The 18999-nt window shown below is 41.4% G+C and overlaps 1 protein-coding gene across 4 annotated transcripts in view; it reads left to right on the top strand.

Annotated features, from left to right (window-relative positions):
- specc1 (sperm antigen with calponin homology and coiled-coil domains 1) overlaps nt 1-18909 on the top strand; it is a 65832-nt gene extending 46923 nt beyond the window's left edge. For 2 of the 4 annotated variants that reach the window (XM_046411058.1, XM_046411059.1), the window contains exons 12-15: nt 2587-2689; nt 13678-13794; nt 15380-15439; nt 17880-18905. In XM_046411058.1, the coding sequence (XP_046267014.1) occupies nt 2587-2689; nt 13678-13794; nt 15380-15439; nt 17880-17969 (370 nt within the window). In that variant the 3' untranslated portion in view covers nt 17970-18905. Of the gene's footprint in view, nt 1-2586; nt 2690-2908; nt 3083-13677; nt 13795-15379; nt 15440-17879 lie in introns of those variants that run through there. The other 2 variants (XM_046411060.1, XM_046411061.1) reach the window with 2 other exon arrangements.
- The last annotated feature ends 90 nt before the right edge of the window (nt 18910-18999 follow it).

Below are 18999 nucleotides of genomic sequence, written 5' to 3'. Positions count from 1 at the left end.
ACTGCACAAAGGCATTTAATCAGTATGTACCTCTTGTCATTACTATTTTTTGTTGTTTTTTTTAGCATAGTGCAGTCAGTATACTGTAAATAAACATTCAAGGTAGACTGGCAAAGCTAAAAAAATAGCCCAAGTGAACACTGAGCTGTATGTAGTTGGCTTCATTCCAGAGTAATCATGAGTGTACTCTGAACTCTTACACAAATACTGTAAAGTAGCTTTTGAGTCTGTAATAATAATAATAATACAAGATCAAACTGTAGAGTTCCCTTTGGTGAAAAAATCCTGGAATTCTGAGAGCTGCTTGTCAGAGAGGGAACATTTGGAAATTAGATGAACTATGTAGAAAATTAATGTAGAGGAGTATCATTATTTTAGTTCTTTAGTATTAGAATGTACTTTCAGTATTTCAGTTGCGCTACATGCCTGGTGGCATTTCTCTTTTTGTCATTAAGCTTCTATGTGATGTGCACAGTTTTACAGGTCCAAAGTGAAGGATTTAGTGCCACTTAGTGGTGCGGTTGCAGATTGCAACTAACTGAACATACCTCATCTCCTCTATAGTGACTGTTAAAAACACGAAAAGCCCCCACTTGAGCCAATGTTTGGTATGTCCCTGCAGGGCTACTGTAGAAACGTGACAATGCAACATGGTGTCCCTCTGCAGATATAAAAGGCTCATTCTATGATTCTTACCAGTCAAAATATAATTTTGATTATTATATTCCATTTGTGCCACTAAACAATAAACACTGGACCTTCAGACTTTACAGGTAAAATTATTGCTGCCTGAATCAGAGTTTATGGGGGTAGATAAAAAGGTGGTATGGAAAGACAGACAGCTTCAAACAGTTTATTTTCTTATAAGGTGAAAGGTGTCCTCAACGTAAAAAGGAAATTTGAGGGAAAGTAAAATAAAGACAAGGTAGGAATGGTATTTTGACTAGAAACTCAGTTAACAGAACAAGAACGTGCCAAACTTAGAGAGACAGGGTTTTGACCAGGTTTTTTTTTAACATGGGGGGGAGGGCGACGACCACATACAATGTGGTCAATGGTACATTTGAAGGGCATTTGAAGTCCAATTTATATGGAACTGATATTAAAAATAAGATGAATACTTTGTCACATCAACTTAGCTTAAAAGACCAATGAAAGAAAAATTGCAGAAAGAAATTCAGATTTGTTTGAGTCAAAATGATAATGTTCAATATTCAGTTACATTTCCAATGAGTCAGTTAGATAGATCGATAGAATAGTTTCCCAGTTCTCAGTGAGGCGAATAGGTGTGAATCTTCCAATAAGAGAAACATTAACACTACGGTGGAGAAGGTAGTGAAAACATTAGTATAAGAGTATAAGACCAGAGGCAGCTAAGCTTTGAAATTTGAAAATATTTGAATTTGAAATATGTTCAATATCAAGTAAGAATGCTCTCACATGAAAATAGATAGCAACTAATTCGCGTATAGTCGAGGTCTTGTTTAATGTCATCATATTTTTGTAATGGAGAAACGAACGTGTTTCTGCTGCTGCTAGAAATCTTTTTTATTTACAAAGTTTTTCATTTTTGTTAATTTTATTATTTTCTCCCAAGTCATTTTTTGTTTTCTCCTACTTACTTAATTACTTAATTCCCCTAGCACTGATAATCTTTCATTACTTTTATGCTCTTCCTTCTCAAATTGTAACTACTCAGACGTCCATAAGTTCAGAAAAGAGAACACCTCATACATGTTCACAACAGTGTGGTTCCTGTCTTGTACCTGCAGACCAAAGTGATTCACGTGAGACATGATGTTGCACAAAAACGACCAGACGCCATCTCCTCCTCTTCTCCCACAAGCCCTTGTGTGGTCCCACCATCAGTGGAGCCTCATTGGTGCATTCAAGGCTCCACTGTCATCTTGACTTAAAACTTTAACAACCGTATCAGTTGCACACATTTTCATCAACTCATCCTCAGCGAATGGCTTTTCAGCTTCAGCAGTGTTCTGTGAAGCATGACGTGATGCAGCAGTTTCTCTTGTGCCGTGATTGATTCACAGAGAGTGTATGATATCATGTGGCTTTTTCGTGCTGACAGTGTTGTTCTTTGTTCAGGACAGTTTTGTTCATCTGTGACTAAATTAGATGGCAGGCAGCTAACTGGTAAGCATGCAGGGCATCTGTTACGTCTGCGCTCAGTAGTTATAACTCATAAGTCAAAGGCCGTGTACAGTGTGGGATGAGGTCAAGATAAAGTAAAGCAGGGTGCACTTTGTTTCACATGTTGCACGCTTTATTTCACATCTTATGACAAGCACATTAGTGGCAGTGTGTCCGCGTGAGCCGGACATTTGGCTGTCGCCATCCGGATGTGGCCCAGTGAGCCCATTATTGGGTTTTGGTGACTTAAATGATGATAATATTTATGAAGATTACTTAATGTCCATTTGCACAGAAGTTTGTATGTGGATGTAATGATAATAAAGGTTTTATGGAGTAAGCAAACACTAAACTTAACGCTTTCCAAATGACTTACTGTAACTGTCTTTCTCTCTCCCTCCCTCCCCCCGATTGCTGTTCATGTTTCCCTGGTGACAGTGTGGAAAGAAAGGACCCCTTGGCTGCACTGGCTCGGGAGTATGGAGGATCTAAGAGAAACGCTCTACTGAAGTGGTGCCAGAAGAAAACAGAAGGCTATCCGGTAGGGATCACAGGCCAGAGACCTCTCTCTAACACAACAGGGTCTGCATTCACTTTCACACCCTGCTTTTTCTTCATCTTTGTCTGACACTTTTATTTTAGTCTCACACTCCTCAGGTTTTCATTTAAAAGTGAGATGACAGCTCCCACTCGCTCCCTTTATATTGGTCTGTCTATGCCCTCAGGTTCTGGAGTTATTTCTTTTCTTTTTTTTTTTCAGCCGTCACTGAGGTGTTAGACTGTAGTGGCACATTACTGCATTTGCAGGTACACCATTCATCCGCCTGTCATCTCACTTGGGATTTGAAATCCCATTGGCACAGAGGTAATGGAAACTATGGAGAAAAGGACTCAGTGTGACAGACACAATAAAACCCTCCTTGTTTTTAATGCATGTCCATTTGTTTATGCATTGTTATTGTGTCCCCACCTGTGCTCGCTGTGTCCATGGAGCCAAAGGCTGACAATCACTTGGCTTAGCTGCTCCCCTAATACCCAGTTTAAGGAGCCCATTAAACGCAGTGGGATTAGAGATTTGCCCATGCAATCATGCCAGCTAGTTAATGCTAACACTCTTACCACCAGGCAGGCTGGTCCCTGCCTGTAAACTCTAGTTTAGGAGGAAGAGGAGTTACTTCAGTCCTGTCAACATTCTAATAGAAGATGAATTATAGCTATAAACATAAATGACTCTGGGTTATATCATGTAGCTCAGGCTTGACCAAGTATGAAAAGGCACAGTTGATGATAACAGCTAAAAATAGACCCAGCCTTGCCAGTGATAAATGGTCTGAATAATTGCGTGAGTTGTCAGATCAATAGTTCCTATTTCTCAGGAACAATTGCGCTTAGTGTACTTTGAGTCACCCTCGTTACATCTAAGGCTGGTTGTTGGATGGTCACATGGTGGGTGTGTTGGTAAAACACACACAGTCGATCCTCTGTGATGGAAATGTCTCAGCAGATGTGATAAAACTGCTGCTGCTGATCTGTCTGATAAGATGTTGGAGCTGTACACAGACTGCCACGTCTCAGTTTGTTTGGATTCACACTCCTTTGTTTGATAAAGATATCGCTACTGGCAATGGAAGGTTCCTTACTCATGTCCACCACCAGCTGGGCGCTTGTTAGAAGAAGTTCCTTTTAAGAACCGTTCATTTCAACGGCCTACAGAGGAAACGCTCAAATGCAAATTGAAATCGTTTCTAAGACGTATGAATAGATTAATAGAAGAAAGGCCTTGATAAAACTTTGCAGTTTAACTGTAAATTAATGTGGCTCATTCAAAACAAAAACTAGTACAGGGCAAATGTTTCCATCATATTAATTCAGGTTTAGATGATGTCGAAGGCATTAAAATGCCTGATAAAGTCTAGCAGTGTGATGTCTTCAGGCAGTCACAGAAGAACCCACATTCCCAGCATGACGTGTTAAATCCGTTGGTGAAAGAAGTAACCACATCCTTAACTAATGAAGTAAAAGTAGTTGTATTACATGTACAAAATGTATCAAAAGTATTAGACAGAACCACCTCTTTCTGAGTGTTATTATTATTTATTTATTATAGATTAGAAATACCAATTACTATTCTTGCTATTTATCTTTAAGGGTCACAAAATAGTGAGAATGCTGATCACAGATCCTTTGAGTCTAAGATAATGTCTGCATTTTACTCAAATTACTTCTTGTATCTGACTATCTAAGTACAAAAGCTGAAAATAATCAGTTTAATGATCACATAAAACAAAGAAAAGCAGAAAGTCCTCACACATGACAAGCTGGAACCAGAAAAGGCTGTAATTTTTGCTTGCTAAAAGAGTTAAATCATTATTGGAATTTTATAATTGGAAATTGTTGACGATTATCTGTTGTTCAGTTAATCAGTGTTATTATTGATTCTTTCTTTAAGTAGCATTTTAATGCTATAGCTGGTCAATACTAATTTGATCTACTTTATGACCTGTTAGATAAAGTTTAATCTACAAACATCTATCATTAAATTTGTTCATGGAAAATCTTACTCTGCAACTATAGCTCTTAAGAAAGTACCGTAAAAGTAAAAAGTACAACGTTCCCCCTCAAACACTGCGGAGTAAAAAACAGTATCAAATCAAAACACTCAAATAAAGTACAAGTTGCTCAAAACTGTACTTAAGTATAGTCCTTGAAAAATGGAATTACTTCTTCACTGCTTAAACTTAAATGGGCTCTTGTTGAATAATAACCCAAATGAAATTATAAATCTCAGTTCAGTTCAGGACAGTTGGGTCCAGCGACATGAAACCCTTAATAGAACCTCATTCCCATTTAACTATGGAACCTATGATCCCCTCTCACAAAGGACTTAGCAGCACAGTGTGATTATATGCAAGTATCAGGAATGCAGTAAGAAGATTTGGCTGCTGGGAGTGTTTCGGTCTGTGGCATAATCAGCCCCTCCTGGAGTAACTGTTGTTGAGTTAGCTGTGATCCGTCGTGTTTGTGCATTTTCTCCATATGCCTGACCTGTAATTGGATTCATTCATGGACTATTAAGCAGCTAGCCTAAAAAAAAGAAAAAGAAAGCCTATTTTTAGAACAAGTGTGACTGCCCTGTACATTTCATTGCCTTCAGGATGCGTATCTATTTGCGTAGCTGATGGAAATTTGTTTCCAGTTAGTTATTTTATATATCTGTCCACAAGACCAAGTTTCCAAGAAAATTTCCCAGATATTTTGAACATTTGGTCTTTGACTTTCTCTGCAGATATACAAAAATGGCTTTTATTTGCCTCGCGAGCTTTGTCCATGTTCTGGTGAATTCCACTACCTTCCACTGGGATTTCTGTTCCCCGTATGTACTGCTTTTGTGTGTGACATGTAGTGTTTGTGCATCACTTACGGTAAGTGCAGCACATCGATTGCACGGCACCGGACCATATGTGACCACAGGCCCAGTCCTGCGGCGGGCTGAGGGAAAAGGTTACTGTCAGGGGATGCGTTGAGTTTCATATGTCTGGTGAAAGGTCAAGCTGAACAGTGTTATGAGGCTTCTGTCCACATGAAGGCGACTAATTACAGTCCTAATGTCCAGAGAGACTGACTGATCTGTCACACAGTTTGAAGCTCCAGGACAGCCACTGTCTGAAACACAGCCGCATCCAGGTTGCCTGCTTTGTCTTTCTCCCTCTCTGTCTTGCTCGTGATAAAGGTTAGTGAAGTTTGGTTTCATCAATACATCCTCATGCACTTTGTGGTCCCTCTCTTCTCTGCTGTGGACTAAGGTCAAACAGGTAATAATTCAGCACTAATTGGCTCCTCAGTATAGAGTCACCCAGTTGCACTTTATGCTTGGCCTCTTGTGGCTGCATAATTAATGGTCACTTTGAAGAGGCAGCTTTGACCATCGCCTTTCACTCTCCATTCTCGCTTGGTTTCTGAACGGTGGAGTCAGGAAACAAGCTCTTATATCATGCTCATCTGTCAGCGCGGAGCCAGAAAAGCCGCTGTGTGAGACGGGGACAAAGCCGGTGGGAGGGTCAGTCCCGTGCCAGGTGTTATTACAGTCCTTTTGTTGGTGGACTTTTTGGTCAAACAGCAGTCTAATTAAAGTGAAACAGAAAACGGGATTGTATTGTATTGTAAGCATGCCTGGGGATTATTTGATGTTTAGGTGCAAATGTCTGCTGAGGGCACAGCAAATCAGTGTGATTAAAGCAGGACACAAATCCTTGTGTGACACTTTGCACGTATACTGTGATCAATAAAGGGATGAGAGAGGTGAGTGCTTGCAATCATCACAAGGAGATGATGAAATAAGACCACAGAGGAGGGTGTGATATGCTAAAAAAAAAAACCAAGAACCTAGAGAACTACAGATAAGCATCAATTTCCAAATCTCATATGAAAATCTCTCTAAAGTATCACTGTTATCAGTATTGTATACTGAAGATGTTCTGAACACACTGAAGTAGACACACTGAAATCATAGCAGCTTTATACTGAAAACATAGTTTTGCATAGTTGGTACATTACTATCATTCTGTGGTTCACTCATGTTCTGTGTTGCATGTGAGTATATGCAATGACCCCATGCACATACATAAACACAGATGAGTCTGAAGAAGAGAGTGATGTAACTGCAATGCCTAAACGTTTACATAAATACAGGTATTGTACAGGTGTATATTGTGTTTCTCCTGTTGGAACCCTTTTACAACCAACTGGGCAACCAGATTATTAACCACTATTTGTTGGGTGACTAAGCTGTGTAACATGTTATCATATGCAGTGGACAAATGGAGTCTGCAGACAGATGACGCACATAGCAGCAGAACAACGTGGAGGTAAAACTTCCAGTGTGCCGTCACTGCCTCCCGCCATGTTTCCACTGACACAAAACCAACCCACGTTGCTGCAGCTTTGGTTAATGCAGCTTTGGTTGATGCTGAATAGTATTTATTGTGGGCTTTTCAAAGTGTCATAATCAAAAATGGTTTAACAGTAATTAAAACAGTGATACAAATCGTCATTTAAAGTAACCATTTCATTCCTAGTTACATATCAAGTAACGTGTGTTTTTGAAATGGATGCCTTTCTGTGCTTTCAATGCGCACAGGTGACAAGGGAAAAAACCATGATGGAAACAGCAACTATGGCCTACGTGCCTTAAATCATCCATCTATTCAAGCCACAGGTGTTGGTGTGTTTATATGTATGGACTTGCGAGCGGACGTGTTGCTGTTGACATGCATCGGCCGTATGGATCTCATCTCTGGACAGACTGTGACAGCTAACACAGCTAGAGAATGAAAACATGGCTATTGGCATGTATGTAAACACAAAGACACAAGAGTAAGATGACCGTGTTGTCACCATGAAGAAGAGCCCATGTCCTCCTAAGGGAGAATGGGGTGTGTGAAGGGGTGTGTTTACCCACCAGCTGCCTTCCTATCCCCACCAATGCAGAGGTCTTTAAGCAGTTAAATACCTGACCTGTGTTAAACTCTCAGCAGAGGATGAGACGTGAGCCCAGGCATGTCCTGTCACACCTCAAATGTCAGATTCTGGGAAGCGCAGATCGATCAGTGGAGACCTTAAGCTGACTCTGATTGACTCTGCCCTGTGGGATAGACTGAAGGGGCCTCTCACAGGAAATTAGTATTCACAAGGGATCCTGTGCACGTCAGTGCTGGATTGGACACTGACTTGAAACACAGAACCGCTTTTGTACAACTTCTGTCACACTGGTTTTTAAGGCAGTTTGTAGGATCTGACTGAAAAGAGCGTGTAGCTGCACGGCCTGGAGCTGGATGTCTTGTGTATTCTGTGTGGGCCGAAGTTTCTCCTGCTCTACAGTTCAAAGTCTTTGCAGTGTTTGAATGGACACCATGCAGCATGCATGCTATAAGCAGTTGTCATAGATAAATAAGATGGGCTGTTCTCAATAGAAAATCTCATATTTTTGTATCAAAACTTTTGATATACATTGCGAATTTTTATATCTTAAAGAACTCACATGTATTCAGACACAAAATGTCTACTTGTGGTTCCAGATTTACAAAAGTAGCCATTTTTGGCTTTCTTGAATGTCTGATCTATTGGAAAACACTCTAGTCTCTCACTGTATATTTATCAGGCACTTTGATGTCTTAATTTAGGACTGCTCCGGACACTTTTTAAGCTTTTCTTTTTTCTTTTTTTTTCAATTAACCATAGAAGCCAAGAAAAAATAAAGCACTGTTTGTACAAGATGGGAACAATGAGCAAAGGCTCTGAACATTAGACTCAGCTGGACCTGACAGAGCACAGCTCATCCGGCCTTGTCTGGGAAACTCTCTCTCTCTCACACACACACACACACACACATTCGCCAAGCCATTGAAGAGACAGGAATGGAACCCCATGCAAGTGTGGAATAGAGGTCAGACATCGAGGAGGGGAAGAAGGAAGGAGTTCAAAGAGTAATCATGACTTTAAGTTCTAATAATGCAGGATTAACAGCATGAGATCATCAGTGTAAAATAACAGACTGCAAATCGTGATCATAGCAAAGGCTCACTCTCCTATAGTTGAAAATGAATGCGCCGCATTGTCTGTTGTTCCTCAGATCATCAATAATTGCCATTATTGACCAATATCTGTGTCAAATATTGAGCTGTACTTTTTCCCCAAGGCAGGTGGCAACTGGTAACCTAGCTCCTAAGAGTTAAGAAGATAAAGCACAATACAGTGGTAATCAGAGACACAAAGTCATTAAATTAGAAGGACATATTGAGTCCATGAGTGACATATCAAACCAGTTGTGCAGTTAAAATTTAAACAGTAAAAAATAAAAATATGGTCAGGAGTGACATTATAGTCTAAATCTCTTCTGTAATATTAATAATAATACAGGCTGCTAGCTCACAGGCAGACCTGTCATAAATCCTCAGTGCAGATGACCTGTGTGCACTCGTGTGCAGATCAGATGCCATGTAGAGACATGCTGAGGCTGCGGAGAGAACTCCCAGTTCCATCAGCTCTGTGACCTTCCCTGTTGCCCTGTCTTTATCTCCACAGTGCTGCCTGCCTGGGCCTTCAGCCTGTTATTCCTCATGACTATCATTCATTGCTAGGTACATTAGGGTGTCCTCACCCTCTCTGTCTCTCTTTCTCTCTCTCTCTCTTTGTCCCTCCATTTCAGACTTTCTTTTCTCATTTTTGTTATCTCCTTTTCCTCTGTTCTTCTTTACTCTTTCTTTCTTTTTTGTTTTTGTTTCTTTCTCACCTGTCATTCTGAGCCATTTGTCTTCCTGTTACTCTGCTCATTCAGTCGAGGTGATGTAGAGACATTCTGCTACAGGAAATATACTGAGACTAGCTCATCAGTCTTCTGACTCTCTAAAGCTTGATGTCTCCAGCTTTCGCTTGTGAGACTGATGGCTTATTAACAAACTGTGTGTGTGTGTGTGTGTGTGTGTGTGTCACAGTCACATCCTGTGTCATATCCTCCGTCACTCCCTGACTTCTTGCTGCATGTTGCATTATGCGTCAGTGTTTGTACTTTCTCCATTCATGAGTAAGAGCTCATTACTGCAATAGTGGCATGTAGACATCTGCCTGTCAAGTGTCATGACAGCAGAAGAGTTTTACTCCATGTTACTGAATGTGACACCAGTCCAGTGGCCTTTACATGTGGCAGCAGAGGGCACACACTTACCTAACTGCACACAGTGTTAAACTGGTGTCTGTGTAATGTTTAGTTCCTGGCTCGTGTCCAGCTCTACTGTGAATTCAATTTCTAAGTGGTTCAGTATGATGTCCAGGCTGGATGTGACACGTCCTTGGCCTCTAACGTCCTCTGCAGCTAAAGCAGTTTCTACAGTAGTTGTAAATATTTTGCTGACTGCTTTTTGTGCCTTTTTTTTTTTTTTTTTTTGAAAGTACACCATTACATGACTGAGAATCATACAGCAGCATGGGACCATTCTTCACAAAAACACTTGTATGTGCGACATGCATATATTCACTCATCATTTAGCCACTGATGTTATCATAGATTATATCTGCTTTCCAGCTAGAGGCAGACCAAAGTAAATATACACAGATCAACTTGACACTTCTCTCTGTTCAGTCCTCTGTCTGTCCAGGCCCCTGCTTCTCTCTCATGCTCTCTTTCTCTGAGCCCTAAAAAGGGACGGCTCTGCCTTTTGTGCCCAGCGAGACGCTTCCTGTCGCTTGATGCTGTGTTTGCTTTTCTGAGCCGGCTCCCAGAGAGCTGTTGTTGTCCACTGCTGTTTTAGCATTCATGCCTCTCCCTCTCTTTCTACCCTGAACCATACCCCACCCTCACCACGACACCGCCACCACCACCACCAGCCCCCTCCCTTGCTCTCCTACTCCCACCCTGAATTTGAACACACCCACCTGCCCTCGATTAGCACATGTGTTCTCTTCAGACCACCCCAACACCCACAACACACACTTTCACGCACACACATACAAAAACTGCCCTCTGCAACCTGTCTTATCAGCATATTTGTTATTGTATATCTCAGTCTCAGAGACTCTGGGGGACTGACTAACCCCTATCGCTCCCTCTGTGTATGTGTGTGTGTGTGTGTGTCAGTCTGCACATGCATCTCTCTCAGACACACACACACACACACAGTGCAAATAGTGCTACTGCTGAGCCAGCTAAGAGAGAGGGGGGCGGGTTATGGGAGGAATGTGGGCTGACATGACCACACAGGTCTGCCCTCCAGGCCTATTAGACAGTCAGTGACTGATGGAGAGGAGACTCATGCATTCAAAGACACTCTCAGTCTCAAACATTATCAAAGCCTCTGATTGTCTACATGTTATCTGGACAATAGAGATCACTCTTGGGAGTGATGTTAAAACATTGCTGTTAGTTAATAGTGCAGACTGAGTACTATCAAAGTGGTTAATAAAATTGTCAAAATATAATTCTTTTGCTGATTGCTTATGATGATCATAAGTTAATGTGCATGATTTGAAGGGGATTCTCGATTCAATTCAATTTTATTTAAAGTGCCAATTCATGACACAGTTATCTCAAGACACTTTACAGGTGTGTAAACAACACATTCAAAAAAAAAAAAAAGAATAGAATCAGAGAGAAAGGAGAGGGGGAGAGGAGAGACAGGGAGGATAGAGAGAACAGTGCAGAGCAGGAGCAGCAGGATCCGGGCTGGGCCATGGAGAGGGTTCTGGATCCAGCAGCACTGTCAGTGCAATAGGCAGGGCCAGCAGCGTGCTCTGGAAGTGCTGAGAAAAGATGGAGCACAAGAGCTCCGGGGGATAACACACAGCATCCTGTTTAGCTTCAGTCAGATGATGCAGCTGCCCCTTCAACTGACTTTGTGACCACAAATGCTCCCTGATGATTCAACTAACTTGTATTTTAATTAGTATTTTAACAAATCAGGCTTAAGGGATGTTGATGCTCTTGAAATGTTTAACTCAAAACCAGTGTGACAGATGGCAGTATAGGGAAAGCCAGGGTCAAAGGTCAAAGTCTGTAGTATTTCTTGTATGACGACCATGACTGTACAGAATTTCATGGCTGTCCTTTGGATATCTGTTGAGATATGTGAGTCTGGACAGAAGTGCTGGACGAACTGACAGCCAGCTGATACACACAGTCATGTTGCTACGTGGCTAAATAGTATATTAAAAATAATGGAGGGGAGTGTGTTTTCATATTAGTGATCTTCACCATCCATAGAAACTGCCATCATAACACAGTGTATGTAGTTTTAAGCTGTAGTAATCCATAACGCTAATGCAGGCGAGTGAAGGCAATCAGAAATACCACATTTATCAGCAGTTCTTAGGAGCTGCTGTGTCCCTGTGACTTCTAATTCCTGTCCTCACGACCCAGAGTAGGGCACATTTTCTGTCCTCTCCATCAGGTGGTAAATTACATTCACTTAGTGTTACATGTATGGATCAGTCACTGGTTAAAATGAAAATCAGCAGAGCTCTGGTCCTCAGGGCTTGGCTTAAAGACCACTGGTTTACAGCAACACTAAACAAATACATGGCTGCATGTCCAATGTTTAGCATCCCTCTGGAGTCAGTGCTGTGTGTACAGACACTGTTATTGCAGTCCTTTATCCCAAACAGTTAACACAAACAACATCACTTGCCTTCTTCCTGCTTAAAAATATACGTGTGAGGAAAATAACGACCCAAGCACAGTTTGGTCTCTTGTCTGTGTGAGGGTGGAGGGCTGATGGTGGTGGATGCATGCTCAACACTGAATACAGTCATTCAGGTTATTCAATGTCCTGATGATGGGAGAGAGAGGAAGAGAAAGACAGACAGAGAGAGAGAGAGAGAGAGAGAGAGAGAGAGGAGGTGGTGAGACGGCAGATGTCCATTTTTACCAGATACTTAAAGACCTGCAGTAGTATGCCATACTGTACTGACCAGTACAGCGTTGTGGCCCAGCGCTTAACAAGCACTGGTGCCAAATACACACACATCAGGTCCCGGCACACAAACAGAATGAAAACAAGCCATAAAAACACCCTGCCTGATGTCCCCATCAATCATGATCGCTTCATAGGCTGCGGTGTCTCTTCGGGCAATGATGGACCTTTTCCTCATTTTAACGCTACATGGAACATACCAGCAACCCATGTTATAATGTGAAAAGTGTGTTTTAATGACATATGTTAGTTATATCACCTAACAAGATAATGTGATATGTTATAACCAAGAAAAGAAAAACGGTGTAATTTTGTGTCTGATTATAATGAGAAAATGTCATATATTTGTCAGAATGTGAAAAGGATTATGTTTAAAAAAAATGTAGGCATGTCTGCTGAGTTTTTCCGACTGGGCTCGATCAGAATGCTGTAAATTCCTCATGTTTAGGGTGTGAATGTTTCTAAGTGTGGGAGGCCTATAAAGCCTCACAGAAAAATGCCCATGACTCAGGAGATTCTCACTGGCTGTGTGGCTGTGAGCCCCATTTCCAAAGCTCACAAGGAGGATGAAAGAGGAAGACAACCGACATAACTTATCTGTCCAACAGGGAGCCTACGACTCCAAACAATGGCCCAAAGGAAGTCTTTCCTCCAAACTCTCCACTCTTATCAGGCCCTGAATACGCTGTATAGGGTGTACGAGGTGACGATGCTCTGTGAATCGCACAAGAACACAAAAGCAAAGCAGGCTGGACGTGCTGCTGTGCACGTTCTTCACCCAGAGGAGAGATCAGAGCAAGCTTCAGAGGCTTTAATGGGATCTGAGAAGGTCCTCCAAAGGAAACATGACCTGGCATTAATGGACGCTGAAAGACCCAGGACTGCCTGTAATAGCATTACATTTTAATTTTCATGTTTTTGCCTGACTTAATGGCTCTTTTCATAGCTAGCTCTCCCACCCAAATTATGAGCACTTTAAGCTCATTATCTTTGCATGATATTGACATTGCTTGTTTGTGACTTGTATGTTTTATTTTCCTTAGCCTTGTCTCTTCTTCTCTGTCTTCAGAATATCGATGTGACCAACTTCAGCAGCAGTTGGAGTGACGGTCTGGCTTTCTGTGCCCTGTTGCACACATATCTGCCTGCCCACATCCCATACCAGGAACTCATCAGTCAAGATAAGGTAGAAAACTACAGGAAGGCTGCACCCACAAACAGACACGCACTCAAGGAAGACCTAAGCACATTAAACTGATCAGAAATCAGTATTTTCATAGAAAAGGGCACGCCTCCACTACCAAATGCTGCCTCACTTGCATGCTCAGGTTCAGTCAACGCTTGGTCGTGACCCACACATATTGAGTGAGTGGAGCAAACAAACTGCATGTTCACTTTCTTGTTGTCCTCCACCTTAGATTTGCAGAATTGTGTCTCAGGGAAACACCACACACTCACACACACACACACACACAGCCACAATCAGTTGTTTGTGGAAAATGTGAACCTATAAACCGTGAACATGTTCTGCTTATACAGTTGGTCTGAAAGATGCATGTTTGCCAATAGGAACATAAAGTTTCAGTAATGCTTTGAAGCCATTTTCCAGCAGTCATTTTTTCCACCATTAAGCTGCGCATTCCAGACTTCCTTCATGAAGCTGTATGCATTTTATAGGTCTGCCATATTGTCCACACAGCGTTAAAAGATTGCCTGAATATGAATTATGAATGTAGAGTTTGTGCAGCCACACTGTAAGTGATCCTGAGCACACAGGGCAGCAGCGGCTGTATAGCTCGGTGCTGACAGCTCCGTAATGTGGACATGCAGGTGGTATATACATTAGCTTCTAAACAATATGGTTCCTCTCTGGAGGCTGCTGCAACATTACAGCATTAGACAAACACCTCCGACCCTCCCTGACACATCCTATGTGACAAATTGGTCATGTAGACGTGCGTGCGTGCACGTGCCGGTGTGGACGTGTAACACTGAGCTGATGACAGAGACAATGCGCGGCCCATCTCTGTGAATAATTCAATAGACGCGTGTTGGCTTTAATAACTCTTGCTGAGTGACTTTCCCCTGAGGCCCAAACACCCAGCCTCTTCCCAGTATAATCTGTCCTTCCAATAATCCCATTACCGCCCTTCTTTGCTAGATGTTTTTAAGAAAACAAGGTTAAAGGTGAATTTACATTTTAGGTTGAAAAAAGGAATTTATTTGAATTTATTCTTTCAGTAGCAGTCTACAGCTGCAGTTATTAAGTACCTGTACTGTCCATTCAAAAGGCTGAAAAATTATACTTGAGGTCCAGAGAGACAGAAAAAAAGCACAAGATAGTATGCAGGTGGACTGAGGCTTCTGTCAACAATACTCACTTAGGAGGCCAGTTTATATTTCACTCTCAAGTTTTATATATGCAAAACTATACAAATCTCCAGCATCTCATAAGGACTGTGATGTTAAATCTGCAGGGATTCAGATCATGGGAATGTTCATAAGGCTCACTGACAGGTCTGTGTTTACAGAGATTTCATCCAGTATAGCTTTACACTTATCAAACAAACATAGGGGATAAAATAATACACTGAAATGCTCACACAAACAAGCTGAGGCTTTTACAGTATGTGCGAATGGGTGTTTGGTGGTTTATAAATGAATTTGTGGGCTTACTGCTGCTGTTTGAAGCTCCATGTGTGGTGCTGCAGGATGACAGGGTGCAGGGAGTTTCACAGTCCCTCAACACCCAACGGTTTGTTTTTCTTCAGGTCCGGAATCTGACCCTGGCTTTCCAGGCTGCCGAGAGCATTGGCATCAAACCCTCCCTGGTGAGTTGATCTGCCACAGACCTCACACACACACAAACACTGTGATAATGCAGAGGGACCCTTTGATTAGACAAATAAGAAAGAAAACACACAAACAAAATTTCAGGTTGTGAAACTTCAGAACAGAGATGAACCATAACCTGACAATCTTGAGCTTCACTCCTGCAACACATGTCGAGAATAAAACTATCCTGCTACATAATTCAGATATAATTTGGTTGTGATTAGCTTAGTTGCTCTGTGCAAATATGAGCAGCTCCACTGAAATATTTTGAATCCTTGATTTGTAATTTGTAATTTGTTTGTAATAAAATCCCTTGCTGTTAGGGGTTAGCACTCAAAGAGCCCTAATCATCTAAATATTATTATGCAGCGACACACTGTAATGTGTTCACAGCACATATGTTTGTTCACATTCTGGCAGAGAGTTAGATATGAAGTAGTTTTTCTTTTGCTGTGTGTCAAATCTGAAGCTCGAGCCTGGACAGCCAGTCTGATCAGTTTGATCGACAGTTGCCTGGCAACATTAGCAAACAACCTCATACCTGTCATCACATTTCGACTGAAAAGTTTTGACTGAATCATGACTGCTGTAGGGAAGTGTGTTACATCACCTTTTTCCGAGTGAGCTCTGCCCACTTCAAACCACAGAGGAAAGCACACACAAAAACACAAATTCACAAATCAGTCGAAACTATTCAAACTTTCATAGAAAACAGTGTGTCCTTGTAAGATCTCATATCACTGTCAGTACGAGTGAGAACACCAAACAGTTTAATGCTGACCAAACAAACAGATGGATTTATAGAAACGATCTGAATCCTGTGTGTGTTTTACTCCTCAGACATCCTCAGACTTTCATCGGCTCTGCACATACTGGCTACACTTAAAGCTGTTTTGAATATGTTAGACGTGACTGCAGAGTGTATAAGACGTGTTAACGTTGATGTGACCTCACGTCCTCCCTCGCCTTCTTACTCTCTGTGCACAACTGATGACTGTTTCGTGCTTTGAAGAGTGATAAAACAAATAAACGTACATGCATTTTTGTTCTTGTTAAAAGTTCTGCAAAAATAACCGCCCTGAGATGACTTTGAAAACACACAAATCAGCATTTGTCAGCATCAACAGCTCATTTGCTTTAAATCTGCGAGAGCCAGCTGGACATCAGCATGGAAGTGAATTAGGCTTAAATGTTTTACGGAGACCAAAGTTCACGTTGTTTCATTAATTCTCCATTACATGCTTGTGTCTGCAGGATTGGACACACAGGCATTTAAAACTTGTTCCCATGCCAGTGACTTAAAAACTATAAACAAATAAATTACTGTAACCACTGGCTCTCACCAGTCTCTACTGACAGACTTCTATAAGCAAAAGCCTTGGACACAACCCAGAGAGGACCTGATCCTCCTTCTGTTAAGAGCTTCAAACATCATGGAGGTGACTGCACCGAAGCTTCTGTGTAAATCTGAGCTCACAGAGTCGACTGTGACACCGGCTCCACAAGAAGTCATGTGAAAGTGGGGTTCGCTGTCAGCCAGGATTTGTCTGTGAGCGGCCGACTGCAGCCTGATCAGATTCCTGAAAGATTACAGGTTTTCCTCTTGAACACAGTTTAAGGACCATTCACCACACCAGTTTATCCTGGGCAGCACATCACATTCACTTGTCCTGCAAAAGCTCATCACACACTCAAAGCATTTAACTCTTTTGTGTCAAAAGTACAGAATCGTCAAAGTGACCCGTCCATTTACAATTGGTCAGATCAAAAAGAACTGTTCTAAAGAACTGTGGCAGAATGACACATTCAGCACACTTTATAAACTGTCATACAAACAGTCGGTCAGGTTTCTCACTGATAGTGTTCACTGTATATATAACAGTAATGTAAAACTGGCTGGAAAATGAAAGTAGATAAAAAGCATGTAAATAAGGAAATATTTTAAAGCAAAATCCCATCCAGCAAAATAAAGAACACACACAGAAATCATTTTTGCATGGTGCACAGAGGCCTGTTGTCTCACCTTGCTGTCTGCCTGGCCCCCACCCACCCACCATGCTCAGCCTCAAAGTGTTTTGACAATGAGGTGCTGCAACTTTATAATAAATTAACCATCATGTGACCATTTACGCTAAAATGTGTACTCTTCCATTTAACTTCTGTCTGAAAGCAGAGAAAATGAACCGTGGAGTCAATGAAACTTGTCACATTTTTGTTCTGGGTTCTAGAGCTGATTGGACTAATGGGGCTTCTGTAATTTAGAAAATCTCATTTGGCACACGAGAGACTTCATAATAATACTGTTCACCATTTTAACGACAACACATGGAGCTGTCAGTGCAGAATACATTAATTATTTACATTAAGAACACCTATGAAAAAGCACAACATTATTACACACTCTCCTAAATCTTTTGCTCTTTCGGTTCCAAACAGGACATCGAGGAGCTGATGAAGACGGACAGGCCTGACTGGCAGAGCGTCATGCTGTACGTCTCTCAGATATACAAGTACTTTGAGACCTGACCGGTGGGAAAAGAGGAGCAGGAGACAGAGCAGCTTTTCTGTCACACCTTGCAGACAGACTGAACGCTGCCACCTCAGTGCTTCTCCCGCTCAACGTTTGACCAAATTCCAAAGGCTGCAGTCTTTGGTTTGAACATGTGCCAGGTCTTCTGCTAAAACACAACTTATATGAGACCATCCATGCATGGTTAAAGTGGAACCATCTGTCTGAGTGTGCAGTGTGACGTCTCTTTCCACTGAACAACATGCAGTCATGAGTGAACTCAACTTTTTGGTACTAAAATGTCTCAGAGGACCAAACGCTCCTCATACTGAGCAATTATTGTGAACAAACAGGAGTTCTATTTTGCAGAGCAGAAAGTATTTTGACAGGTTTGAGTTGAACTGAAGCCTTTATATTTTCCACATTTAATTGTGTGCGTCCTTAGATAAAAGCGAGACAAACCATAGCTGCCATCTGTGACGTCACTGTAAAATGGCTGAGCACTTCGAGAGTTAATTTTGTAGAAATATTTTTGATGGAAACAGATCGACTTCTATGTTTGCATTGTCTGCAGCATTAAGGATTGGCTCGGTCAACCCATCATACTGTGCCCAGCTTTGTTGCTTTCTATCTACATGGTATTGCAGCTGCTGTGCAAAATACATATTTTGCATGCCATGTTAAATTATTAAGAAGAGGACATCTTTTACATGTAAAAGTTGAGGCACAACACTTTCTCAGAGGTATGATTTAGACAAGCCTCCGTTTGCAGATGTCCTTATGTTTTGGAAGATAGAAAGTATTATTTATTTATATTCATCCTGAAAAGTGAAAATGTGGAAAGAAATGTATAAAGTTTTCTATTTTATGGATGTGAAACTTGGAGGCCTATTGGATCAATATTGCTCAATAAAGAATCGTCAAGTTTTATATTCAGTCATCATATTCAATAATTTACCATTAATCTTCAGGTTTTATTTTGTCACAGAGATGCTCGTTCAGTTGAGTATTGTGTGAATTTCCCACATTCTCAGCGTGTGGATTGTA

The sequence above is a fragment of the Scatophagus argus genome, chromosome 14 (genome assembly GCF_020382885.2).
Source record: "Scatophagus argus isolate fScaArg1 chromosome 14, fScaArg1.pri, whole genome shotgun sequence".
NCBI lineage: Eukaryota > Metazoa > Chordata > Actinopteri > Scatophagidae > Scatophagus > Scatophagus argus.
This window is presented reverse-complemented; position numbering and strand designations above follow the sequence as displayed.